Source organism: Ammodytes marinus (assembly GCF_949987685.1).
Source record: "Ammodytes marinus genome assembly, chromosome: 12".
NCBI classification, from domain to species: Eukaryota; Metazoa; Chordata; class Actinopteri; order Uranoscopiformes; family Ammodytidae; genus Ammodytes; species Ammodytes marinus.
This window is the reverse complement of record NC_137216.1, coordinates 19,385,508-19,412,486: the sequence shown is the minus strand read 5'-3', so window position 1 is coordinate 19,412,486 and position 26,979 is coordinate 19,385,508. Positions and strand designations below refer to the sequence as shown.

At 40.6% G+C, this 26,979-nt stretch overlaps 4 protein-coding genes across 8 annotated transcripts in view; 2 read left to right on the top strand and 2 right to left on the bottom strand.

Annotated features, from left to right (window-relative positions):
- Positions 1 to 11,193, top strand: part of gpm6bb (glycoprotein M6Bb) — a 29,253-nt gene extending 18,060 nt beyond the window's left edge. For 2 of the 3 annotated variants that reach the window (XM_080038718.1, XM_080038717.1), the window contains exons 2-7: positions 4,637 to 4,823; positions 5,622 to 5,778; positions 6,027 to 6,195; positions 6,514 to 6,587; positions 6,677 to 6,742; positions 9,077 to 11,193. In XM_080038718.1, coding sequence (XP_079894844.1) covers positions 4,637 to 4,823; positions 5,622 to 5,778; positions 6,027 to 6,195; positions 6,514 to 6,587; positions 6,677 to 6,742; positions 9,077 to 9,226 — 803 coding nt within the window. In that variant the 3' untranslated portion in view covers positions 9,227 to 11,193. Of the gene's footprint in view, positions 1 to 4,636; positions 4,824 to 5,621; positions 5,779 to 6,026; positions 6,196 to 6,513; positions 6,588 to 6,676; positions 6,743 to 7,206; positions 8,966 to 9,076 lie in introns of those variants that run through there. The other variant, XM_080038719.1, reaches the window with a different exon arrangement.
- A 177-nt stretch (positions 11,194 to 11,370) lies between these two features.
- ofd1 (OFD1 centriole and centriolar satellite protein) lies at positions 11,371 to 21,624 on the bottom strand. 2 transcript variants are annotated; one of them, XM_080037597.1, is made up of 23 exons: positions 21,491 to 21,624; positions 21,273 to 21,395; positions 20,959 to 21,162; positions 20,524 to 20,592; positions 20,396 to 20,423; positions 20,203 to 20,310; positions 19,976 to 20,112; positions 18,707 to 18,880; positions 18,440 to 18,546; positions 18,187 to 18,306; positions 17,639 to 17,712; positions 17,454 to 17,545; positions 17,040 to 17,229; positions 16,111 to 16,241; positions 15,866 to 15,977; positions 14,680 to 15,417; positions 14,240 to 14,396; positions 14,037 to 14,128; positions 13,113 to 13,241; positions 12,353 to 12,519; positions 12,042 to 12,240; positions 11,841 to 11,925; positions 11,371 to 11,530 (listed from the first exon to the last, which is right to left on the bottom strand). In XM_080037597.1, exons 2-23 carry the CDS (start codon positions 21,366 to 21,368, stop codon positions 11,482 to 11,484), a joined length of 3,258 nt encoding a protein of 1,085 aa, XP_079893723.1. In that variant the 5' UTR covers positions 21,369 to 21,395; positions 21,491 to 21,624; the 3' UTR covers positions 11,371 to 11,481. The 2 variants fall into 2 exon arrangements, with proteins under 2 accessions (XP_079893723.1, XP_079893722.1); XM_080037596.1 differs by having other exon boundaries at positions 11,841 to 11,938; positions 12,046 to 12,240.
- A 233-nt stretch (positions 21,625 to 21,857) lies between these two features.
- On the top strand, positions 21,858 to 23,822 carry trappc2 (trafficking protein particle complex subunit 2). The gene is made up of 5 exons (XM_080038567.1): positions 21,858 to 21,905; positions 22,328 to 22,454; positions 22,711 to 22,859; positions 23,371 to 23,452; positions 23,560 to 23,822. Exons 2-5 carry the CDS (start codon positions 22,362 to 22,364, stop codon positions 23,656 to 23,658), a joined length of 423 nt encoding a protein of 140 aa, XP_079894693.1. The 5' UTR covers positions 21,858 to 21,905; positions 22,328 to 22,361; the 3' UTR covers positions 23,659 to 23,822.
- A 142-nt stretch (positions 23,823 to 23,964) lies between these two features.
- rab9a (RAB9A, member RAS oncogene family) lies at positions 23,965 to 26,486 on the bottom strand. Of its 2 annotated transcripts, none has more exons than XM_080038566.1 (3): positions 26,306 to 26,486; positions 25,844 to 25,995; positions 23,965 to 25,714 (listed from the first exon to the last, which is right to left on the bottom strand). In XM_080038566.1, the coding sequence occupies exon 3, from the start codon at positions 25,664 to 25,666 to the stop codon at positions 25,058 to 25,060; it is 609 nt and encodes a 202-aa protein (XP_079894692.1). In that variant the 5' UTR covers positions 25,667 to 25,714; positions 25,844 to 25,995; positions 26,306 to 26,486; the 3' UTR covers positions 23,965 to 25,057. The 2 variants fall into 2 exon arrangements, with proteins under 2 accessions (XP_079894692.1, XP_079894691.1); XM_080038565.1 differs by having other exon boundaries at positions 25,844 to 25,966.
- Between the last annotated feature and the right edge of the window lie 493 nt (positions 26,487 to 26,979).

Below are 26,979 nucleotides of genomic sequence, written 5' to 3'. Positions count from 1 at the left end.
TAGTACAACTCTTAAATGCACATTGCAACATCTTTCCCTAAATAATTTTAGAATCTGTCAACCCGTCTTCTATGTTTTGGTCTCGAGATAAATAGTTTAGTATTTTGGAAAATATTTTTAAAGAAATGTGCTCTTTCTGACCACGAGTTGGATGAGAAGAATGATGCCCCACTGATATCCATCCGATAAATATAGGCCTAGTGCGAAGCCCAAGGATGCCACAGTGCCACTTGTGCCAAATGAAAGTTCTGCACATAAACTCTGTAAAATCATATATCGTCAGGCTTACTGACATTTTTGTAAGGATTGTACAAACAAGATATGAAGTGATGAATTAGTGAACTCTAGAGAGGCTTCAAGGTACATTTGGTTACTTTTTACAAAGCCAGGCACACCTGTTTCCATCTGTTCGCAGTGTAAATGCTATGCTAAGCTAACTGGCTGCTGAATGTAGCCCTATATTTAACGAAGAACAATGAAAGTGGTATTGATCGTGTCACCTAAGATAACGAATGAGTGAATTTCCTCACATTTAGAATAACTGCTTTAACCCAACATTTCAGCCACATCTCTCAAAAAAGAAAGGAAAGCTGTTGTAAAGACTGATTCTGAAACTTGAGGCCTTCTATTAGGGCGGATTTAATGATAAGGATGCATGAAATATCTCACAGACCCTGGGATTACTTCAAAATCCCCCATTCTGCTTTGATTCCTCGACTGAATGAGACTGATTTTACCTTGGTGCAGACTACTGTCCCCATGGTACTTTGGGCAAGATCACTTGAAAGTGGCGTTGGGCTTTGATACTAATACCATGACTTAAGCTTTCACAGAGGTCCTTCGTGAACAGAGTAGTATTCCTGAGGTTTTTCTAATAGTTTAAACCCGTCACTGGGTCTGTCCCTGTGCCAGTGTTTTTTCAGTCAGCCAGAACAGAGTTCTACCGACCTGCCAACATGTCCAGTCCAGCTGTGCAAATACCACCTTGGATTTACTGCGTTATTAAGCATAACAACCACTAAGTGACACAGGGTTTCTCCATTGAGAGAGAGAGAGATGTGTTTTACCCAACATTGTCGGCCTGGATGGATAGACGCCAACCACTCCTGTGGAATGGACATTAATCAAACAGATGGCTTATCGATCACATCCGTGGCGTTCACACATAATGTACGTTTTCTCTCTCTAAGTGCTCCAAGTGAGCAAAGCACGGCAGAAGCAGACATGTCGCTCTGACCTTGTCCATGACAGGTTTCAGGGGAGAGCGGTTACACGGTCAACTTGACGTTTTGGTAGACACTGCATGTTTGCATATAGCCTGAGACAACCCCTATCTATGTATAGACACTTTCCTTTATCTCATTTTCAGATGCAGAAAAAAAAATGTGGTTGATCAAAGCAGACAGACTGTCATGACGATATCACGGCATCCCTCGCTGAGCTGCCAGCTTTGAGACAGTCGATCAAATGGGTGTAGTGACGCATTTCAAGGCTGACACTCAATGAGTTGGGCTTGTCGTGCTGATCTCCATCCATGACATGTCACAAATGATTGCAGTCAAATTCATTCATAATAAACTTGTGTGACCATTGTTGTTGCTCCCGTCAGTCAGTACATCACATTCAATACGAGAGATTTTGTAATGGAGATAAACCCTAACCACACTTCTTCATATGGAAACAGTTCTTCTTTTCTGGAGGGGGGGGGGGGGGGGGTGGTGATATAGTTTGCTACTGTATTAGAACTACCTGACAGTGACATATGGCGCTTTTCCACCGCAAATGTAGCTCGACTCGACTCAACTCGACTCAGTTTAACTTGGTTTGGTAGCAACACGGGTCGTTTTCCACCGAAAATAGTAGGCTACCTCCTGAACGTGGGCGGGGTCGTCGTAAGGGGCTGAAAGCCAACTCCGGAGTCAAGTAGCAAAGCAGAAATTACGAGCAGTTGTTGCACTATTAACTGAACCAACCGCCAAAAACACGGATGAGAAATGTTTAAGAAAATACTCCCCTTGTATCTGTTTGCTAAAAGAAGTAGAATAATATTGCTACGGGCCGTTAAAAGGGAGGGTTTGTGTCCTGATGTGTGACTGCCACACAGCTGTAGGGATGCGTCACGTACATCCCTATGCACGTAAACACGGGCATGATAAAGTTGACTGTTAAGTGCTTGTTTCAGGATACGTGTTTTCAAATGCAAGCCGTGTCTCAGCCTGAATATTTTATTGAGGTAATCAGTGCAGTCCGAGGCTTGTAATGTAATCGCTCGCTATCATGTCTGTCCCAGCTTGCTGCTATAGGCTATTTAGCCTAGCTGCTATGTCTCCTCTCGTATGTTCAAAGTAACTTCCCCAACAGCCAACACAACTGGGTGAGCTTAGCGAATATATGGAGAGAAAAAAATCGGGTCTGTGATGCAAATCAAATGAAAGCGAGCCAAAGAAGGCTGCACGCGGCGAGACAAAATACACATAAAAGTCCCGGAGAGTTGTTGAGAATCAAGGGGAGAATAATCAACAGAATGAAGCCGGCAGACGGTAGTCTCTGGCCAATCAGCGGCCGGCCGTCTGCCGACGTCACCTTTTAGCTCGACTCAGCTCGCTTGGACCCTAGAGCGAGGCGATACTAAAAAAGCAGCCGCTAGCAGGTACCAGGTACCATGAAATTGCGGTGGAAACGCCAAAAATGCGAGTTGAGTCGAGTCGAGCTGATACCATGCGGTGGAAAAGCGCCAATACACTCCAAGAGCGGCTCTTCCTTCAAGTGGACTGTATTTACTTAGCAGCTGGGCTTAATATCCTGTGGAGCTAAGGCGCTGTGACTCCCCCCTCCCGACATGTTCACCAGAGAAATGTGGGCTGCGGTAGAAGTTAGCGACTCGGCTATTGGGGCACACTCATTGGGTTGTGTGTGGTTAACATGCTGCCATGGCAACTCCTATTCACCCAAAAATGTTTTTATCTCTCTGTGCTGCACAAACAGTCGGGATGAGCCGTCTCACTTGCAAAAGTATTTGGCCCAGCAGCAGTATATTCTGTTCTAAGTCCCTTTTGATACGGCAATGAGCACAAACACAGATGAACTTTCGGGATTCTCTTACCTCCTGGGAAAAAAAGGCCTCCTGGTTAGTTTTCTTCAAGAAAACGTTTGTCTTGAACTACGATAAGCCCTGCTACCTCACGGTTCACCTTGACATACAAGAAGGAGCAGAAATAGGAAAAAAACAATCCAATGGGATTTAAGAAATGCTGATCATATTCTTCTGAAATGCAGATGAGTAATGAGGATTCCATTTGAATGATCTTTTTTCTGGGAAGGGTGGCTCACTTCTTCTAAAGCTATAACAATATTAAACAGGCTTATTTTACAACTCCACTTCTTAAATCTGCAATACTTGATGTTTTGGGCCGATTTAGAGCAGTGCGGCGAGCTGTTATAGTGAACTTTTTAGCACAGAGTTGGTTATTTATGTATCTAGCATTTGCGGAGTAACATTGGCATGTATTTAAGTCCAATATATTCACTCTGCGTCTAGCTCTGTTTTGGTCTCCACCACCTCCCGAGAGAAATATCTTGCTCTTTAGTTGCTAGATGCTACACAATGTTCACTGGCTAGTTGCTAACCTTGTCAGTTGCTGCTGCTTGATGGTGGGTATGTAGTGTAGGGTTTACAATGAGTTTAGAGAAGGACAACTGAGGACAACTGTAGAGTTGGTGATAACTCTCAGTAGGTCAGTCAATACCATAAACATCTGTCACATGGGGCGTATACATCTGTCACATGGGGCGTATACATATGCATTTGATCCATTGTTAAAATAAAAGTATCGATTTTAGCAACTTTAAATACTTACGTTGCCTTGTCTCTACAACATCCTGTCATATGTGGATCTGATTGGAAGCACACTGTGGTGTGTTTTCATGCGTCCACAGACAGTGCATAGTGGTGACTGGCTCTATTTCCACGAGGCATTAGTCCCCATTGGACGAGGTGGACCCATCTGGGTCACTACATTCCATCATTGTGAGCTGCCATTGATTTCCATTTCACCGTTGGCAGACACCCATTGCTTTGACCCTGTTGGATGGCCATTAGTGCCCGCTAAGTGTAGTGATGAATTGTCAGACAAAACATTAAAGTCATTGAGGACTGTGAAACCTCTGCCTCAGACAGTGAACTGTACTGTTTCCCGTTTTTAACTCAACATCGGTCTCGAGAGGAAGCCTAGACTGTATCGGTTCCTCCACAGCACTGAAGATGACCCTTTGGTCTTTAGGTCACAGAGTGAAAAGTCAGTCTGGTGTCTTTTAACGACACGTCAACGTGTGACCAAATGCCATGTGGTGGAAAGCAATGCAATGACTCATATGGCCCAGTGAAAAAACTGGTGATCTGTCCAAGGGTGTTCCCTGCCTGAAGGAATGGATGGATGATTCATATGAATATTCATCTCTTATTTCATTCCTCTGAGATCACTTCCTGTCCTGCAAGCCCAAACAACAAATATCTATATGGAGTTGGTGGCTGGTGTTGATACTTTAAGGCCTTTTTAAAGGGATACAAAAAAATGATCTGAAATAAAATAAAATGTTTGTTACTGACATATTGTTTTTCTTTTCTTTCTTTCTACAGGTTGCTTTGAGTGCTGCATCAAATGTTTAGGCGGAGTGCCGTACGCGTCGCTGGTGGCTACGATCCTCTGCTTCTCTGGTGTTGCCCTGTTCTGTGGGTGTGGCCATGTGGCTCTCACTGGTACCGTGACCATCCTGGAAACCCACTTCTCCAAGGTCCTCAGTGATCATGCCATGCTGACTGAAATGTAAGTGATCTCCAATGCTTTACAGTGTCTGAGAAACTGATAATGACGTCATCCTGGTAAATATGTTTTGTCTTTTAATGTCTAAGTAGGATCCCTTACACAGTATTCTCACTGTGAACATGTGTTCTTATGTTACGCAACCATCACAACAAAGAGGCCTACTACACTTAAGATGCTTTAAATGAGGTTTACTTTGACTAAGCTATTTTAGGTGATAACGACTCTCCCACGTTCACTTTATCCTGGAGAAAAAGTCCTAATATGGACCTCTTTTTTTTATTTTATACAGTACATCCATTAGTCCAGACAATAAAAGAGGATTGACAGAGACAGGACTGCACATGTGTTTTATGTTACAGAAGATTTAAAGTGCACTGTTTAATTTAAGATGTCTGCAGCAGAGGCAGTCTGTCTCTTGTCTCTTGGATGGTTTCCAGAGACGTGCATCACCTGTTATCTCCACATTTGGGCTTAGCGTCTCTCATCACGTCTTGGGGAAGCTAGATCACTACTGCAATGTTGACCATCTGTTTATGATCAATCCACCGGCCCCGGCTTACTCACGTTTTAAAAGATTGCATGCAGAAAACAATTATAAATGATTGTAAACAGCTATTTTCCTCAGCAGAATGTACGTCACACTCTTTATTTATGTGACATTTATACTGGGTCTCTCCAGGTGTAACGTGTGGAGGCTAAAAACATGGTAGATGGTGACTTGTGCTTGCTCTTTAAAAAAATAAATTATTGCAGCTTCACCCCTGCACAATTATGATGTGTGACATTGATCTTTAACAGAGTACAGCTGATGCAGTATGTCATCTATGGCATCGCCTCGTTTTTCTTCCTATATGGGATCATTCTGCTGGCTGAGGGCTTCTACACAACCAGCGCAGTCAAGGAACTGCACAGCGAGTTCAAGACTACCATCTGTGGACGCTGCATCAGTGGAATGGTATGTTAAAACCACCACCATGCTGATGTGTGGAGACGGATTCTTACACAGCAGAGTGCTTAGTCTATTTCAAAATTAAAATATACAATGTATGTCAAATATGAAGATAATGATGTTCAGTGGAGGAACAAAGTATTACAGAAAAAAAGAAGATGTGTAATTGTGTAATCGTGATATTTTTAGTTGAACTGTTTTAGTTTCATGCGTATCTGGTAATGCTACTGTTGTGCCTCTGGTGTTCTCCTTAGTTTGTGTTCCTCACATACATTCTGGGTGTGGCCTGGCTCGGTGTGTTCGGCTTCTCCGCCGTGCCAGTCTTCCTGTTCTACAACATGTGGTCTACCTGTGACCAGCTGAATTCTCCAATGGCCAACCTCACCAGCATTGACTCCATCTGTGTGGATGTTCGCCAATACGGTATTATATTATATATTGAAGAGCAATATGTCCAAGAAAATTTCTTGTTTGGTATCATTAGCTAAATTAATTAAAAATAATTAATGCAATAATGCAACACTTAGACTGAGGTCCCAATTATTTGTGGCTTGTAACTCTTCATAACCAAGAAATGTCTTGCCTGCTTGCTGCATATGTGTGATATGTGACCAGTTCAACAAAAAAAATGCTTTACTCAGCAGACTCGCTCAATTCATAGTACCTGACAGGTTTGATAATTATTCACGCAGAATAAATTTTTAAGGGAACTGTGAAAACATTTTAATTTCATGGCTGCAGGAATCATCCCGTGGAACGCCACACCAGGCAAGGCCTGCGGATCCACGCTAGGTGACATCTGCAAAACCAGCGAGGTAAGAGATTGTCTTCTATCCACACAACCTTCATACAACTGCCACACACACATTAGTAAGAGTAATCACTGATGCCTGTCTATTTCCAGTTCTACCTGTCTTATCATCTCTACATCGTAGCGTGCGCTGGGGCGGGAGCCACCGTGATCGCTTTGGTAAGTCTCCCTCTAGTCTACCCATCCTCTCCTTTTAAAGCCATCTTTGTTAGATTTGTATCGGCAGATCATGTGTCAAGTGCTCCCTTTCTCATTCCCATTTGGTTTATTTAACCACACAGAGGAAAACTACACATGTCCTTGTTTTCCCCTAAGCTTCAATTCCATTTGCTGTTTACCATCTGCTTAGATGCACATGGCCTTGTTTTTATTTATTTAAGGATAGTCAGAGTTTGGGCATGATATTTGTGTGTCATAAAAGTTTGCCTTTTCTAAAAATCTTAACAATTGAACCAAAGAATTGTCAAGTAGGAAATTGTAAAATGACGATCTACTGCTGGAAACTGCTTTCTTTTTAACAGCTGGAAAATGATTGGTCACTTCACTAACTTGTCGCAGCACTAGTTACTACGAGGAGATCACCGGCATGTTCTCTTACAACCTTTTCTGTTCTCTTCCACCAGCTGATCTACATGATGGCTACCACTTATAACTTTGCTGTTTTGAAGTTTAAGAGTCGAGAAGACTGCTGCACTAAGTTTTAAACTGTTTTACGAGCACAGGACGGCATTTGAGGCTGCACCGAGTAGAGGCAGTCGCCACTGACAAGAAATGAACTAAAAAAAAATAAAAAAAAATATAGAAAAAATCAACCTCTCTCTATTAGTGTAAATAGCTGCTTTTATGCTTCCTTTAGCAGTCGGTGTCCAGGACTTTTGCTTGTCTGGGGACACCGGACGAGAGTTGTCTTCAGATTGGGGTGGTGTTTAGTTGACTGCTTTGTTCTGCTTTTCTTGCCAATCACTTTATAGAAATTTGTCACCATCAGATTTTATAGAAGGTGTGCACCGCTAGAAATCCACAACAGTGTTATTTATAACCGTAATGTGAGAGGCTTTGACCCATACAAAAGCATCAACGTTTTAGATTCTAAACAAAGCTACAGTATTAAGCATGCAACAGGACGAGCATTGGCTGACTGCGGTCGAAGCTGAAATGCGAATTTAAGCACAAACTCTACATAAATGTAAGATACTCATGCAGGTTGTGACACACAATTTGAAATCCAGATGGCAAATGAGACGTCGTTGGTCTCTCTGGTGAGGACACACACTGCACCAAGCTCATATAGATGTACAGTATAAGGCTCAGAAATACCATCTGATGACAGATTTTAAAGGTGTTCACACACCTTTAAGGATAAACTCTAGTGATACGTTTGTAAAATGACTAGCAACAGCTAAGTGCCTTGTCCTTTTATTTCTTTGGTTTATTTCCTTAGCCTTAAAATTGTGAGACCGCACAGTGTTAACACAGAAAATATTCAGTATTACTTCTTTGGTCATTAGTAAGATTCAGAACCGAAACTAAAAGCCCACCATCAACTGTATTACGCTGATGAGTATTATGGTGACCAGTGTTGTAGATATCAAAGTAACTGTGCATACAGTACATAGCAGAGCACACTATGAAGGGTTAGGCCAGTACCAGGGGGTATACTTCTGCATGAGGCCCTAAGCCTCACTTTAATTTCATGTATTTTATATAAATATATTAAAACGAATTTTCCTATTTTAGATTAGAGTGAATGAATTTTTTTTCTATGAGGGCTGATGCTGGTATAGCCTCAGCTTTGAAGTTGATGTTTTTGTTTCCTACATTTTATTCTTTCTCAAAGTGCCATTTAAGAGCCATTTGTTTTTATCTTAACACTGAGCCTGCATGCTTACATTTTTAAGATTCCTTGATCTGTTGATAGTTACTTTACTTATACACCATAATTTTCATATATTTAATTTTCTCTCTAATTTTTTTCCAAGACTGTAGCGTTTACTTTCTATATAAAATAAACACACTTTGTTTACAAAAGTATCCCTACTTGGTGTTTTTCTTATCAACCCGACAGCGATATAATGCAATGAAATACAGATGGAACAGGGTCAGATTTACACGCAAAAAACATCTCATGCTTTGCACTAACCTCAAGCTTTTACGGCCGCATAAAAACTTGCATGCACAACCTCTGACTCTCTCTTCTCATTCTCACGCCTTAAGAGTGCCATTTCTGTAGTACTGTGCATAGAGAAGTAGCAACATAACTCCAGTGTCAATAATAATTGTAACAGTAATGTTACAATAAGTGTACCAGTTAAGTCTTTTTTCATTAATGTCTTTTGTCCCCCTTGTGCGTTAAGTCTTTATTTTAAAGTAAAGCTTCACCTTATATTCATGTATGTCCGTGATGTACGTACTTGTACAGTAGCTCTGACACCTGTAGCTTGCTTTGCACCTTTGCCATGCTCACTGGCCATCCACCTCACCCTTCTCTTCCAGATCCACTTCCTCATGATTCTCTCAGCAAACTGGGCCTACCTTAAGGATGCCAGTCAAATGCATGCCTACCAAGACATCAAAATGAAGGAAGAGCGGGAGCTGCTGGACATCACCTCACGCTCAAAGGAATGCCTCAATTCCTACACATAAAGGATATTACACGCTCACAATTCACACACACACACACATGTAAATACACATTGACACTGTGGCCAACTACTACTGTGGCCCCTTTGGACCAAGACAATACTCACGCTAAAATAACCTGCCAACTGCCGTGACACTGTGCAGCACTAACCAGGCTCCTAACAAACTAATGCGTCAGTGTTGCTTTCTGCACTAACTCACCAAGAAGTGTTATGGAACTGCTATTCAAAACTGTATTCATTCCAATTTCTTCTTCTTTTTTAAATCTTTTTTTTCTCCTATTTTTCTGAAGGACAAGAAAAAAAAGCAGTTTTAAATTTGGATATTTGTGTAGTATTTGATTCTCTCTAGCCTTTGTTTTTTTTTGCTTCTGAAGTTTAAGACGTTGCACTCTTCTTACACAATGCATTTCGATGACATGCATTTTCTTTTTCAAGTCTTTGCTTTGTTCCTATGCGTTAAGCTGTGGTGGACAGTTTTTCCAACATGGGAATGTAACATTCTTATTTGTGTGTTCGTTTTCAATCAAAAATGCAAAAGGAATTGTACGCATGAAAGGCCTTACATTCAGATAGGGTGTCACGTCTAGAGAAGAAGAACCATCCATTTCTAATGTGCTGACATAGGACTGGCATGTCACAAAGTTTTGCTTAAGGTAAAATATATATTGGGGGGCCCAGTTCCAGTGTACAATTTCAAATATTTAACTGCATCTAAGGGTTAATAATTGGTTCTAGAATCTCATTCAATACATTAATGGCCTACATTAACACTACCTCAGGTGTGCACTAGAGCCTATGGGACAATGTATCTAAATCAAAAACACTCCCTTTTAGAACTACGGTTTTGAATGTCAAACAAATCCTCACAGTATCATAATTTTTTGTAATGCCATAAGATTAACTTCCTTGCTAAATGTGGCCTTCTGCCAATCTTGAGACAGAAGGGTATTCAACATATTTGATGTCCTATGTGTATTCATTTTATGCAAATTAAAAAAAGAAAGGTCAAGGCACGCCAACAGAAAGCTCTCAGTTCCCACATTATTGCTTTTTAGGTTATTATCTATTGTATTATCTGATCGGATATTGTAATATATGATCAAAATGTACAAATGTTGAAACAAGTGATAACCATGTACCACATGCAATGGTACTCTGGAAAAACCTACAAATATATAGAACTTAAAACTAAATGTGAAAAATGTAAACTTGTTACAAGTCAGGATTTTATAGTGTTTTTTAATTTTTTTTAAAGACAAAACCACTTGATTTTTTCTTAATTTCCCTTTAATGCATCTGTTTTTGATGTGCAATTGTCACAACGCTGACATTATTACTCATGTAATCTGTTACTTCTGTAAACTGAGTTACAGGGATAACTTGATATTTCTTTGCATGAAGAGAACTGTTTCTGCAGTGACACATGTGATGTACAGTGGTGTACTGACATCAGTAGTAGGCAGTGTTTGCCTGTTTCCCTTTTTTTCTAACTAAATTCCATTAATCCTTTTCATGGAGCTGATTAGTTTTAGGCGTTTTTTTAGGGTTCCTTTATTCGTCAAAAGTATTCAAGTCTTATTTTGTTGTATGATAGTATACCTGTATGTTCTAGTAATGTTGAGGGCCGCCTCTGATGCTTAACTTTTAATTATACTATATAACAATTAGTTGTAACTCCATACATTTAAAGAAAATTGTATGGCAATCTAAATTTGAAATGTGGCCAAAGGAGGAATGCCATTCTGCAGCCACAGGTGTGTACAGCAGCCAATGAGAAAATAGAAAAACTGTACAAGAATTATGTACATCTTATCTTTGTATGCTGCAATTCCTGTTGAATAAACCAAAAATTAAAGAATAAAGGCTACCAATTAATCACCAGGAGGACAACAAATCCAGCATCCTGTCTGACTGGAACCCTCTTCATGACATTACTCAACTGGCCTGTTGACAATTTTTATGAAAATAAAAAAGGTAAAAAACAAAACAAGCTTTTCTCTTTTGTGGTGTGTGTGTGTGTGTGTGTAGTTATTTTGTATGCTAGGAGCACTGCTTATTAAGGGGTGTACAGGCAATCCAGAAGAAATTAATGTATCCAATACTTTTTATTCACATACTGTTTATGCAGTAAAATACAAATCGTGTCAAATATACATACTGAAAATCAAAATCTTAAAATACAAACAATAAAACAGTGCAATACTCAAGATGCTTCTGTAATTCATCAGTCTAGGATATCACTCTGGGACGACAAGCTCACCAGAAGTCATCATCATCTTCATCCTTGTGGGAATATGCTGCAATGCTGGGAAAACAACATCAAACTTAATTAGTGATGGAAGCCTCAAGGAGACAGAAAAGAGCTACACTAAAAATAGCAACGCATTTCTCAGTTATCCCATCCTTAAGACAAAATAATTCCAGAACAAATAAGACCAGGAGATGAGAAACCATGAAATAAATTAAATGTTTTTTTTCTGGAAGAGGATTATGTTGGCTTGAATATTTATTAAAACCTCCCGACAGTAACTGCATAGCTTTTAAATTAGAAAACTGAAAAACCATGAATCGTTTCATCTACTTTGTGTCGGACTTAGTCGACCGTTTTTAATTACCTGTCGTCATTCTCCACGGACAAAATCTTTGCCTCTGGGCTTGTAGGTCCTTCTTCTTCTTCTTCTTCTTCTTCTTCTTCTTCTTCTATTGCAGCGCTCTAAAAAAACATAAACAAAAACACTCAGTGACTCAGTTGAACACACAGGGCAGCTGCTACATGTAAAGCAAAGTTCTACGGGAGTCACAAATGTGCATTAAACTCACCTGTGCCTGCTTCTTGGCTCTCTCTTCCAGGACCACCTTCATGTATTTCTCCAATGGATTTTCACTTTCAGCCTCCTCCCCGACACGATCCCCCTCTTGCTTCTGCTCTTCATCTCCTCCCTTCTTCATTTCTTCTTTCTCCTTTTCTTCTTCCTCCCCTTGTTCCTGTCCCGGTTGCTCCACCTCTTGCAAAAGCTGGTTAGACGGAAGTTCATTTCGTCAGTGTGCTCTTTTATAAAAGTAGCCATAAATATGTTAAGATCAAGAAGCGGAGGATTTTTTTTAGCAGAACAAGAAATACCATTACCATCTCTTTCTCCAGTCGTTCAAGTTCTTGCAGCTCCCTCTCCCTGGCTTCCTCTTGTTCCCTTTGCCTTCGGTTTTGTCTTTCCAGTCGCTCTCTTTCCCACCTCTGCTCCTCATCTTCTGGATCTTCTCCCCTAGTAGCAGGTTCACCAGAGGCTTGTGGCTCTTCTGTAAAACACATGGATTTGCACGAGTCAAAGCAATTGGTCAGTTAAAGGTGGAGTCAGCGTTTCTGGAGAATGCCTGCTGTCCAAGTCACAATTTGTCAGAAATCATTGAATATTTCCTCATGATACACTAACTGTCTGTACTGTGTGTGCACTGAAAGAAAAAATCCAGTGTTAATCCACAGCCTAGGCTCTGTAAACAGGCATGCTGCTAGCTACAGTGGGTACCCCTTTAGTTTACATGCCCGTTTACAGAGCTTTTTGCAGTGGAATAACACTGGATTTTCCCCCCAGCCCACATACAGTACGGACATGTAGCAAATTGTGAGGAGATAATACCTCCTTTTAACAAAAAGTGATTTTAACAACAAGCGATCTCCAAAAATGGCTGACTCCACCTTTAATCTCTGTATTTTGGTCTAAGAACCAATGTAATCCATAAGGGGCTATAATGAATACTATGATTAAGTTACACTGACAGTATGCAGTAGAAGGAGGGCCATTCTTGTCATTTGGGGTGACACACTAAAATGATGTGTCAGTAACTAGGGGTGGGGGGGGGGGGGGGGGGTGCGGGAGGGATAAACGACTGACCCGCTTGGTCGTGCAAGTCCAGCGGGTCTTCTGGGAGGTCCTGTGGGCAGGGGACAGCGGGGCCTTCAGGGGCCTCCGGAGAGAGAGGGACGGCAGTGTCCAGGAGAAGCTCTGGAATGTGGCTGGGCTCTGGAAGGGAGACATTGACAAAGAGATCTTTTATGCTCCACCATAATGCAACAGGGCCAGAGGACCGGCACAGAATACATAATCAGCTGCCCCTTCATCTTCACCATTGTGCAGGGCCACTGAAAGGACACTTTGGAGGCCAGTCACACACTCATTAAAAAAACGGTCTTTCCCAAAAAACCCAAAAGCTCCACACCGGATATACTCCATGTTGGTACTGGGATTTAGTTTCAATAAATGATGATGAAATTATTAATAATGCATTAATGTGAGAAAAAAGAAATAAAAAAGGGGGTGAAAGTGTTTTAAATAATTTTTATGGACGGATGAAGCACACACAAATAGATTCACTTTTGTTTTCGTCACTTTTGCATAATTTACCTAATGGATAGCAGCACTCAATGTCAAAAAGCCAATATGTAGTGTATGACTGTATGAATGGATACTTAAGAGGGGGCTTGTCATCATGTCTTCCAGACAGTAAACAACATCCAGCGGAACTGTAACATGTAATTCATGTGCCTAAAGAATTAAAAGGTCCCCATTGATCAAAATTCTGGTTTTATATGTCAAGCGCAATGACATGACCAAACAGCTTTTTCCAGCATGCATACATTATACATGACATTACTATGTTGTATTTGCGCACTGGAGAAGCTGTACACTGGGTCCCACATCACCTGAAGCATTAAATACAATGTAGTGATTTAGTTAAGGTTCAAAGTTACAACCAAGCAACATTACAGTGTGTTTTAATTGTAAGGAACAATGCCAACAAATACTAGTTTAGAGTACCTGACAAAATCCCTGTAAGATCTTCCAGGCTTATTTTCTCAGGCTGCGGCGAAGACTCCAAGCTGGAGGTCACAGGCTGCAGCTCTGGTGGACTGACAAACACAGGGGGCAAACATGACGGCATTAGTATTCACCATCTCTACCGGTAGGTCTGTTTAAATGATGTCATGTCCTTGTCAAAATGAAGCCAGATGGTGCTGTACCTGGACTGGTCTCGCGCTGTGCTCTTGAGCTGAGGACTGCGAGGTGGGCTGAGATCAGAGGAAAAGTCACCAGAGGTCGCCACCTCGTAGCGGGGAGTAAGAGGGTGCTGCCCGTCTGGGGAAAACTCTGGGAATGCCATCGGAGTCATAACCGCTTCTATTAGGGGCAAAGATTCAATATAACGGAACACCCATGGGGGAGAAAGATTATACTTCAATAACTGAAGTGAAAATGTGTTGGCTGACTGTTTTGAATGATTAAACTGTTTTCCTAAACTGGAACATTAATAAACTGTATTTGTGTACTGGCTACATGAACCTTTTATTTTTTATTTCTCGACAGTTAAAAGACTTTGCTGCATCTAATCCCTTTTGAAGTTTAAAATATATATCTAAAAATATATATATATATATAAACAATTTTTTTGAAGGTACAGTACCTTCTGTAATCTCTCTTTGAAGCTTTTTCTTGGAGGAGGGCTGTGGGGTGGGGGATAGACGTTTGGATGGAGATGGAGGGCTGCTGTTTCCATCCCGAGGGTGTCCGTCTCTTAGAAACAGCGGCTCGGTCAATGAATGGAGACTGTGGTCAGTGAATACTGCGGACTGGGGTGGTTGGTTATGGTCTCCTGAGAAGCTCACTCTGGCTTGTGCGGGCGGTGGTAAGTGGCTTCTGGTGTCATGCGGGGGCCAGGAGGGGTTTGAGGTAGTTTGTGGAGACTGTGGTCTGCGTGACACCTTTAAGTGGGTGTGTGGCTGGTGAGAGACTTGTTTTCTTAGGGGAGAGTCAGAGCGATGTGAAGGATGATGTGCTGTGTGTTGATGTGGGGAAAGAGGCCGCGGGGGAAGCATGTGTGAGATGGTGGAGCGCACTGCCCTCTGCTGGTAGTTCCTGTAGGCTTCCTCCAATGTCTCGGCCTCCTCCTGCAGCTCCTGGATGCGAGCCTTGGCCAAAGCAACTTGCTCCATGTCAGAGTCAGGGGAGTCAGTCCAGTGGGACTTCTGTCCTCCAAAGGCCCCACCTGCTTTACCAACATCATCGTAACCCGCCCTGTTCCTCAGCAGCAGAGCTCTGTCTACATAGAAGTCAGGGGGAACCAGCCTGTCAGCGCTGAACTCCAGCACAGAGCGATCCACCAGAGAGGGCTTAGGGTTACGCAGCACTTCATTCTCAAGAGCTGCCAATGTCATGGACACACACGCACGCACACGAAAATGACAGAGGAAAGAAAAGCAAATAAGAGGAGAGTGGAACAGTAATGCAGAGAACAAACCACCATTGAAGAGACAGAAAGAAAGGGTTGCTCCAACTAATTTCAAGGATCTCTTAACATGCGTTAAAATAAAATGTGGTTTTCTACTATTGTAACATGGCTCCCTCTCTTGTTTTTGATTTTTTTCTTCTAAATATAGCAACTGAAATAATTTGGGTTTGAGGTCTTTAAAATTGGACGAATATTTTCCGATACCATGATCCAAGAGAGGAAGTCAGTTTATGAAAAGCAGATGTGAATATCACGTATTAACACATACAGTACATAACAGCATACAGAAAGCTACATGATTCAAAGTGACTAATCACACTAAGACGTAGCAGACATGCATGCCCCAGTCATAGGTTAGTACCTTGTTGAGTTTGGCGAAGCTGCATCCTAATGTCCTCGATGTGGTTAGACGTCCACCGGGACTTCTCCTCACACTCTATCAGCTGAGCCTTGAGCTGAGCACACCGCTCCACCTGCCGCAAACAGCAGACGACGGGAAGAGTAGTTTGTGTGGGTGCAAAAGTATACGAAATGCAAAGACTCCAATTACACAACACAAGACCACAGTTTCCCACACTCAGCGAGAGGCAGTGAAGGGACACTGACCTCACTCTGCAGCTGCGTCTGCAGCACCTGTTTCTGGTTGTTCAACTCTTCCTCATCCAGTCGGCGAGTGCTCTGCAGCCTCCGTAGCTCCATCTGCAAGGCCAGCTGTTCTTTGGACGGCTTGCCCAAATCTGAGAGAGGGGTTATTAGGTTAAAACTTCATCTAAAAGTGCATCGTATTTTGCCAGACCCAGTGTCAATTTCAGTGGGGAAGCTATCTAATAAAAAGCATCTGGTGATACAGAGAAAATGCTCTAATTTAGGGTGTCATTTTGCTCCCCAGCACCCGTTTTTGACTGCATGGATCCGCTGTCTAGCTAGAGAGCACAGCGTATGAAGCCTTTTGTTAGCGATGAGGAGTGAGGCCCACTGCTTCTCTAACCCATCTTACAACAGGATGAAAACTGAATCCCTCAGAATAAGGAAAGATTTTGGTTCTGTGCCATGTGTGAAGGGAGCCCTCGGTCTACACTAGCTGTGCTCTCTAGTCCTTTCAATCCACTTCTTCTCAACCCCCCTTTTCCCCCACTGCTTCCTTTTTTTAAGAGAGCTGTCTGCAAAGCCACAAAAACAGCACAGAGCAGAGGCCCCACATTGGCAGGCAAGACACATGCAAACGGACTCAGCTGAGCCAGAAGCAGTGGGACAGACTAACATGAATGCTTCACAGTACACTGCATCTCCCAATGGGTCCAGACTCAAGGACTCTGAATACAACACATGGGGAATGGATTTATCTAATTCATGAGAAAATAAACAAATATTCGAGAGATGCTGATTTCGTAGGTTTGATATCTTATGAGCAATTACTCTCAGGCATTAAAATTCCCAGTTAAAGAAAAAAAAAAAAAAAAAACAGCATGTTGAAGCCTCTCTTAACAGCAACTAAGCATCCTGGGAGATACTTGGGAACAGCGACCAATTCTCACCTGCATGGAGAAACTGGTTTTCCTCTTGGGCCTCCTCCAGCTGTTTCCTCAGCAGCTGCTGCTTCCCCTGCAGCTCGGCTTTCTCTCTCTTTAAACTGGGGTAGTCACTCATGTTCTCCAGTCTTTCCCTCAACATCTCCTTCTGTTGAGTCAGCAGAGAGATCTGCTGCTGAGCTGTGTCTTGCTCAACCTGCACAACAAAAAGGAAATACATGAAAAGAGCAGGCAATATAATGCTTGAGATTTGATTAATCGGTTACATGTAACATACGACTATATTGCAAAATGGCTGATAGTATTTTTTTTATGAATACAATTGTTAATTCATTCAGTAGAACTGCAATGTTGTGTCTATTGTCCATTTGAGAGGATGGAAGTCAACACTGCCGGGTGACAAGGGGTTGTGTCGTTTACCTTCAGCTGTCTCAGATCTGAACAGGCTCTGCTATGCTCCTCTAGTTTGTCGTTAATTGCAGCGGACTCCTTTTGGATACGAATCGTCTCCACTGAGAAAAAAAATTAAAAGAATGAAACACAATTAAAACATGTGCAAAATGAACCCCGTCAATAAACCTTGTTGCAATGACATTGATACTTGCCTTTGTTTCGGTTCTCATTCTCTGTGAGTTTTTCTGTTCTCCTGATAAAGTCGTCCTTCAACTCAAGCTGATACCTAATTGTATAAAGATATGAGAACAACAATTAAAAAGAGCTCTGATAACAAATCAAGATAACATATCTTTAAATACTCAATTTCCCAGCTGCCATCTAAAGACTTGTTAATACACCCTTTAATTTAGTCAATCGTGTGTATGATCAGGTCTAAAGTCTGTAAATATGCAAAAGGAACTATGTTACTGCACAAGTTAGAAGTGTACAATATATTCACTGTCAGCATTCAGACATTTTGCTGTAGAGTAGAAACAATTCATGGTGGAATATGTTGATGACATTAAATTTTTAATGCACAGTGTTCACTCAGGATATTGTTTTTACTTTAAACTTACAGAACAGTGACATCACCTGGTCACACAACACATAACCTAAACTTCAGAGCTAATGGAGAAGATATCAAAAGACACTGCACCCTGTATGTAACTGAATATTGTTGTTACAGCTCGTTATACAGACAGTAAATAATAAATACCTTGAAAGTTCATTTTTCAGCCTTTGGTCGTGCGTGTCCTCCATAGTCTTCACTGCCAGTTCTCTCCTCCTCAGCAGCTCTTCAGTGGTCTTGACCTTCTCCTCATGAATTTGACAAGTTCTATCATCAAACAAACACAGTAAGTCACACGCTCTACGAACCAGATGTCAAAATAAAAAGAGCAAAGCACTCTTTATTAATATGAAGGTTATAAAAAGACAGAAATAGCAACAACAACAAAAAAAAATCTTACTTTTCAAAAGCCTCCATTGTCATCCTCAGCTCATTTTCTCTGTTTCGCACCGTTTCAATTTCTTTCAGGACTGATTGTCTCTGCATGTACACATTTCTTTCTTCAATCTAAAGAAAAGAAACATATAAATAACAGCATCATTATGGAGGATGGAAGCAAATCGAAATGATGCCTCTGGTTTTTGAGCCATAATTTCACTTTTTAAATGTTAGGTGTAACTCAAGAGAAAGAGACAGAGCACAGCACATCACATACAAAGTAACTTACCTCTTGTTGTTTTTGTAACCGATCAATGGCATTTTTCTCACGATTTATCAAAGCCTTTGCCTTCATTTCATAAGTCCTCTCCAGCTCTTGCTTCAACTGATCAAATTCCTTATGAAATTTAGTTTTTTCTTCCAGCCTCACTGTGGCGACTTCGACCTCTTTAAAATGCTGCATCTTAACAAAAACAAAGTACCGGTACACAAAGTTGAGGCCACATGATCGCATTATACCTTTTATTGCATATACTGTATGAGTATGTAGGGGAGAACGGGGTAATTTGTCACACGGGTTGGTTGTCACAATCGTTATATCTCGGAACCAGAAGGCGCTGTCTATGAAATTTTGGTATGTAAATATCCAGAATTGGAATCAGAGGTCACCTACATAGTCTTCCTTGGAGTTAGACAGCTGAATTTGAGGTGAGACGCCTGTTTGTGTTTTTCATGTCAAATTGAAAATATTTAGCTCCTCAGTATTTTTCTTCTAGGCTTTTACACAATGGGTTTATAACAAAACACTTGTTACCCATACAAAGTGTGAAGGGTAAACTATATTTTAGATTGTGGTTAGCAAGCTAATTAGTTGTCAGATGGTTGTTGGCCTTGATGCTAGCAAGAAATTCAAGTTGGGGTTGGTCGTCACATTTTTTGGGGGGTTGGTTGTCACATGTTATCTCAAGGCTGCAGCCAGAAAAGGAACCCAATAACGAAAGAAATTGTCAAGATGTATCCTCACTGACACCCCAGAGAAGGAAAGAATAGAGCAGGAAAAGGCAGCTAGCATGCAAAAGAAAAAAGGGCAACAAAATCAAAACAACCCAGTGCATCCCAAACTAGACCAGCTGCCAAGGCTACAGTAAGTTATGTAGGCCTATTTGTCAACTTGACAATGCAATTAAACTTTCAAATTTAGTTCTACCTTCTTGCCTTCTTTTTAAGATTATTCCCATTAAGATAACATTGTGACAAACAACCCCATAGTGTTTGACAACCGACCCCTTGATGGGGTTGGTTGTCACAATGTGTAAGGGTGTCTTTGATGATTAATTTCTTCTTTATTACAATAAGATAGAAAAAGTGAGGGGTACATATTTCAAGCCAACACCTTAAGCTTCAATTTAATGTAGGAATGACTATTGAAAGATGTTTAGGTGATAAGCAATTCTCACTAGAGTAAAAAGTGTGCCTACTTACCCCGTTCTCCCCTACTATGCAGACCTGCTCATAATTTTTTTTTTATTCATTAACTTTGCAGAAAAAATGTATGTACCTTTGTGTTCATTTCCGCTTGCACCTGTGCTTCAACTTCTTTTCTATACGCAGCCATTTTTGACTGAATTGAAAACCATTTGTCCCCGCTGTAATCGAAGCTCTCGTATTCCTTATCGATCAATTTCATCTTCTCAACTGTGCGGGGAAGAAAGACATTAAAATGACTGAGCGTCAAAAAGACATTTGAGGAATACAATTAAAGCTTTATCATCATCATCATCATACCAAGAGACTCTCCATAACCTGCGGTGCTGGTTGTCTGAGTGTCAGCATCATGGCACAGGCCGTGAGTATAATGGTGTGTTAGATGAGTTAGAAGGCTGGTTAGGAACCCTGGGAGATGACAAATAAAACATATCAAGCACCTTAAGTCGTTGGAGCATTTTTATCATTGAAATGACCAGAATGCTGCACTTACCTCTATCATTGTTGTCTTTGTTTGAAGACTGTACAAAGCAGAAAAACAAGCACACATATTACTAACAAATTCAATTTCTGTCTATTTCAAAAACAATATTTGACATACTAAATCATATTATAAATTACCAGTGATCCGTAAATGGCTGATCCAGGGATGATGTTCAGAAACTGAAGAAGGTCTCCGTTTGAGGTAATCTGCCAAAATGGACCAGAGATCAAAATCGTAATCTGCAATGCTGTTCTTTTACCAGGGTTCTAGCAGCTTAAAAGGCAAGTTAGATATAAGACTTTGAGATTTTTTTTAATGTAATTTTACAACAAAAAAACATTTACTGTGGGTTAGGAACAATTTAACATAAAGATTACTTATTTGTTGAGGTCCAGTGAAAAAGTAAGAAGTTTAAATGTTTAATGTAAAATATATTAGGTGAACTTCATTTTTTGGCATGCCTTTATTTTTAGTTTAGACATCCAAATATACAATTAACAAGCCAAAAAGAATAATTTAAGAGACATTTGCACATTGTTACACTTTGGTAAAATACAAATTGTCATGCTCACCTTGTCTTTGCAAAGGCCACTTTCAGGGTAGAACACAGAAAGGGTGTACTCATACCCACAGGTGCGGAGGTGGTCGGCCACTATGCTGTTACAGGCTGAAGCCAAAAGGGGTTCAGATCTTGCGGGTACTGGTCTGGGAACAGATTCACCTCCGGTCAGCGGAGGGTGTTTTAACTCCTGGATGAGCTGATTCCGAAGCTGTGTCTGAATCAGGTCAGAAGAGTCAGAGAGAACAGGTCAGATGAATACCAAACTCTGTAACGAGGAGTTTAGTAACTGAAAGAACCAGCAGAGACGTTATTACTGTGACGTACCTTGAGTGTATCCAAGACTCCTTTGTTTTTAAAAGTTTGATATAGTCTTTTCCTCAGCTCGTCTGGGGATAACACGTCTTCCTTGAACGAGGACATAACTGTCGGTACGGTGTTGTCTTGTTCCTGAAAGAAGACAAAACAAAAGATAGCTACCGTTGACAGCTCGCGAGCTTGAGAACAAAAACCTCAGCTTTAAATAACTTTTGAAGTATTCATACCGTGTGTTAGACCGTTATCACTCTGTCTTCCTAACGCTTGATACCATAGGCATCGCAAAAAAGACTATAATTTATTTAGTTTCCAGCCTGACAACCAGAAAGCGTCTTTGCGTCCCTGTCGCGAGGAGGTGTGCCTGGAACATTTAAATCCGTCAACGGAAATGTTTGCAGCGGGGAGGCGCACAGTTATAACGTAACGGATAAAATCAGTGATTGTATTTATTAGTCTTACAAAAAAACACGATATATTGAATGCAATATGATTCACACGAATATTTGATACAAAACAGGTGTCGCTAGGAACGTTAAACTTCAGATAACTGATAAATATATTAAAATATATATTTGGCAACTTGCCCATGTCGTCATCTTCTTGCGACTCATCTCACTGCTCTCCAGGAAGCAAAATTAACAGGTAAACAAAAGTCAGCTGTATCAAGATTAATACGCTTTTCTTGTTGTGTTTGTTTTGCGTTGCGTTCTTAAATTATTTCAATTAGCAATATGTTTGCTTTAGTCCCACAAGAATCGCCTATACGTCAAATTAGGGGTCTATGGAGCGCTGCGGCTAATGTTAGCTCACCATTCCTACACTATTCCTATCTACGGCTTCTACGCAAACATATGACATAGTTTTATTTGGTTTTATTTGTGTGTTTTCTTAATATTGCGGATGTGATGATTATATATCAAAGCTTTATTTTATAATTTAATGTATTGTGTGGTTCATAATTTATTTGAATGTTCTGTATATTTTTCTTTTTATAACCTTGAATTGAGCACGTCTGCACTATTTGTAAATGTATAGCCTATTTTCAGTTTTACAATGTTTTTCAGGAGAGCTTGGCTACGCTAAGGAGAAGGGGAAAAAATGTCTGGAAGTTTTTATTTTGTCATGGTTGGTCATCAGGACAATCCTGTGTTTGAGCTGGAGTTCTTGCCTGCTGGGAAGTCCGAGTCAAAGGTAACAAGGCTTTATAATTAACAGCAGCATTCATCCTAGAACATCTAAACAAGGGTTTCTGCAGATCTTTAAAAAGTCTTAAAAGTATTTCAATTAATTAATCTACAATTAAGGCTTACATTGGTATTCAATTGTCTTTCAAAAGTCAATTTAATGATGATGCCAAGACTATCCATTAGAAGCAGGATATAATATACAGTTATTTGTTTGATGTTGAAATTTATATATATCTTATCAATTTATCTATCTGCCGCAGGATGACCATCGTCACCTGAACCAGTTCATTGCGCACGCAGCCCTGGACTTGGTGGATGAAAACATGTGGCTGTCCAACAACATGTACTTGAAAACTGTGGACAAGTTCAACGAGTGGTTTGTTTCTGCTTTCGTCACCGCAGGACATATCCTTTTTTTCTTCTCTATTTATTACTTCACAGAATACTTGTCAGCTGTGTTGCAGACATCATATACAGTACTTTTTATTTTTTTAGTAATCGCAATCAAAAATGAATTATTGCTTACCAGGTTGTTGTTTACTGACAGTCTACATAACTACTATATGTTAACTTTTTTGAAAGGTGTACATCCATCAATTACGGAAGTAAAGCAATAATGCAAGATAACTGAAACAAGTAGTCGATTGACAGGCTTTTCTGTTTTATAATAGTAACTTTTGGACTGTTCATTGAACAAACAAGGACTTTTAAGATGCTGTGACATCCATTTAATAGATAACACAATAAAGAGAAAAAGAACGAACAGGTTGATGGTTAAAATAAATATTACCGGCCCACTAACTAACTTTTTCTTTGCATTATATTGTCCTTAGTCACTTTGTTGTATTGTATTCTGTGTTGTCATTAACAAACATTACATTGTTATGGCTTTATTTTCTTTAATTATTTGCCGCACATATAAGATTCATCATGCTGCATGATGCGCGACAAGAAGATGGGATCAAAAACTTTTTTAATGACGTGTATGATTTATACATTAAGGTAAGTCATCATCTCCAATATGATTACAATAACTTGAGGTAACATTTGCTGTCATTTTTCTTTCAGTATTTTTAAATTAAATCTAATAGATTTGTTCTTTCTTCCAGTTCGCAATGAATCCGTTCTACGAAATCAATGCACCGATCCGATCCACAGCATTTGAGAGGAAAGTGCAGTTTCTCGGAAAGAAACATCTCCTAAGTTAATCACTTCACATGCACAAGGGTTAGGATACACCTGTTTTTCTTCTGTATATTATTGTTAACCGAGTACACTTGTATGACGTCTATATGTTTATTTTTTTCTGTTTGACAAATGTAACATGGATCAACATGAATGTGGATTTTCTATAAAACATTCTGAAGTCTGATGTTATTTTAAGTGTAATGTTTTTTTCTTGATTTCTTGCATGGGGTTACTGTATTTTGATTATCAACATTTGACTTTAGCATCAAAATGTCAACTTATGCTGGACCAGTAATGCAACAAATGTTTTGTGACAAAGTTAATAGTTTAGGCACATTGTTGCAGTGATCAGAAAGTACAGCAGGATGGTACAATTCTGGTCAAAACTTAGAAGTTTTCAAGTTTCAAAACATGCTCAAAGAGAACTCAGTGGGTTTATTCATCATTTTGCATTACAGTAGTACAACTTTGAATCTGAATGAGAAACGGTTAAGGTAAATAGATGGTTTGCCATTTTTAAATATTAAGCTGCAGGGAAAGACTTTCAAATGTAAGTATAAAACATGTTAAGAGTGCTTAAAGATCAGAATCCTTTACTAAAACATACACCCAAACAACAAGGAAAAGACTTAATCATGACCGCCTTACCCAGAAATATTGATTCAGTGATTTTTTTTAAAGGTAAAAACAATATACAAAATACAAAAAGTTCCCAGAAACTTAAATACATCATATGCCATGCATGTTATCTCTGCTTGAATGTTTATCTCCTGTTTTGGTCCCTCAAGTGCTTTCAGGATAAAGCCATGATCTATTTGCTAAAAAAATTAAATAAACAAGACCTAAGGGATCGATGATCATAACGAGCCTCAGTTTATTACTGACATATAGTAGTGCTTGAGCTACTCTATTGTTCTCAGAAATAAGGCGATTGGGTTGTATAAACTATTCAATTATGGAGTTATTTTCCGAATATATACATTACCAACTGTATATGATAATCACACTCCAAAAGGTAGTACATACATATCTAACCACACATTTTAGAGTCTCAATATATTTTGCCTTCAAGGCAGAATGGAACATTTACCATTTGAGAGGGACGTGAAACTTATAAATATTTGCCTCTGTTCCGGTAGTGTGGGCCGACACGCCTCCAAAGCACCATGACTTTTGTTCTGTGGCAAAAGTGAATGATTAATTGATTTTGAATTAGACTAGGATGATGTTAGTGTTTCCCCTCTTTCTCTTCAATCTGAGATCCAGCAATAAGCCTTCAAAACCTTCAACATCATAACAAATCATAAAGCCAGTAGCATTGTTTGTTTAAATAAGATGTTACTACAGCATTGTACACCTACAGCTTCATTCCATAACAGGCAGAGCGGCAAAAATAATGTTACTGTTAACTCCTGCATGTTATGAACAGCATTTGGCAGCGGAGCGAGGCTTTCTATGGAGCTTGACTGTGTCTGTGGGGATGAGGTGGTCCGTTCTCTCATCTATCGCCAACACTCTACGCACTGCCTCCTCAAAGGCTGTGGCCACGTTGGTGGCGTCCTTGGCACTGGTCTCATAATAGGGGAAGTCGCCGTTCTCCTTGCACCACTGCTGGGCCTCCTCAGCAGACACCTGCCTCTCCGTCACGTCCAGTTTGTTGCCCAAGACCACGAACGGGAACTTCTCCGGCTCCTTGACGTCTGCGTAGTAGATGAACTCCTTCTTCCAGTTGCCCAGGTTGAGAAAGCTCTGGTTGTCATCCACGCTGAAGGTGAGCAGGCAGCAGTCAGAGCCCCGATAGAAAGGAGTCCTGAGGCTGCGGAAGCGCTCCTGTCCGGCCGTGTCCCAGATCTGCAGGGTCACCTGGTGGCCGTCCACCTCCAGCTCCTTGTTGAGGAACTCCACGCCGATGGTGTGGAAAAGGTGCGCGTCAAACTTGTTGGTGACGTAGCGATTCATGATGGAGCTCTTTCCTACACCGCCATCACCCAGCAGGATGACTTTCAGCAGGGATGTCTTTGATGTCATGGCGAGTCACTCCCGATCCAACCACTTTGAAATGATTATTTAGCCTACCTAATAAAGAATTGAAATGACGTGCAAAATATATTAGTATCACCTGCACCACACTGAACAATTTTGAAATTAAATATTCTAACTAAATGATCACTTTGCAGCAGAAGTCATTTATGTTTGATGTCTCACCCCTGATTGATTTTGGCCTCCTCCACTCGTCCAGATCATGTGCTGTAGCCCTTCGGTCCTTGGTCACATGCTCATTTGTTTATTGTTGGTGTGTGTGCAGCCATGTAGGTACAGTTCAACCAGCTGTGACACAGTGACATGTAATGAGTTTCCTGAATAACAGATGGCCCAGGACAGCAGTCAAAGCTAAGAAGCCCCATAGCAATAAAAAAAATACACCAGCTGATTTTCAATAACACGGCCTATGAGCACTCTAAACAAGATGTAAAGATAAAGCTGGGAACATATAACGTAGACCTGTAGCATATTAAAATAATAGCTGTAACAATAACTAGCCAAGTGTTAGCTAAGCTAGGCCAAGGCGAGAAGAAAAACAAGGTAACACAGCTGGAGTTAGGTTAATGAAATAAGCTAAATTCGCTAGCCCAGATTTACCTCAAGGCAACATTGCTAGTGACGTACCTCAGTTTGGGCCCAGATAGCTGCCGAGTCAGAAACTCGAAATCACTGAAAATAATATTGACGTATATGTTTGACAGTTCCTCGCCCTGGCAGTGGTTCAAGATAATGAGTCAGGTGCCACCGTTTCCTGGTGGTGAGCTTCAGAGGTTCTCCGGTGTTAACGCAGCTAGCCGTCAGCAAGCTAACGATGCACGGGGCAGCCTCGGGTCATGTGATCTCGCCAGGCAGAAACAACCAACCAACGAACGAGCGCGCGAGGCGACGTGCATGCGTGCACCTAATAGGCCTACACATTACGATATTATCACAGTAGGTTTAGCTCATATATGGTTTAGCTACATTGTATCGATAGAAAGTTTGCACAGCAGCAGGCTTTTGTAACAATTGTATATAGGCCTACAGTTCAGGGACATTTAAAAAAATAAGTATTATTATTATTTTAAATAGGGCTACAGCTAAAGCAATAGGCTACTCCAGACGTGAGGAAATAGGCTAGGCCCTATATGTTTAATTATCACCATCCCAGTAATGGACGCAATAGGCTTGAGTGCTATGTTTCAGTTGGTAAAAGGAAATAGCCCCAGGCTATATCCACATTGGTATATTTTGCTTCCTTGTACTATTTACGCACAGCCACCAGAGAGCGACATTTGTTTGTTGGCTGCACGCCGTCA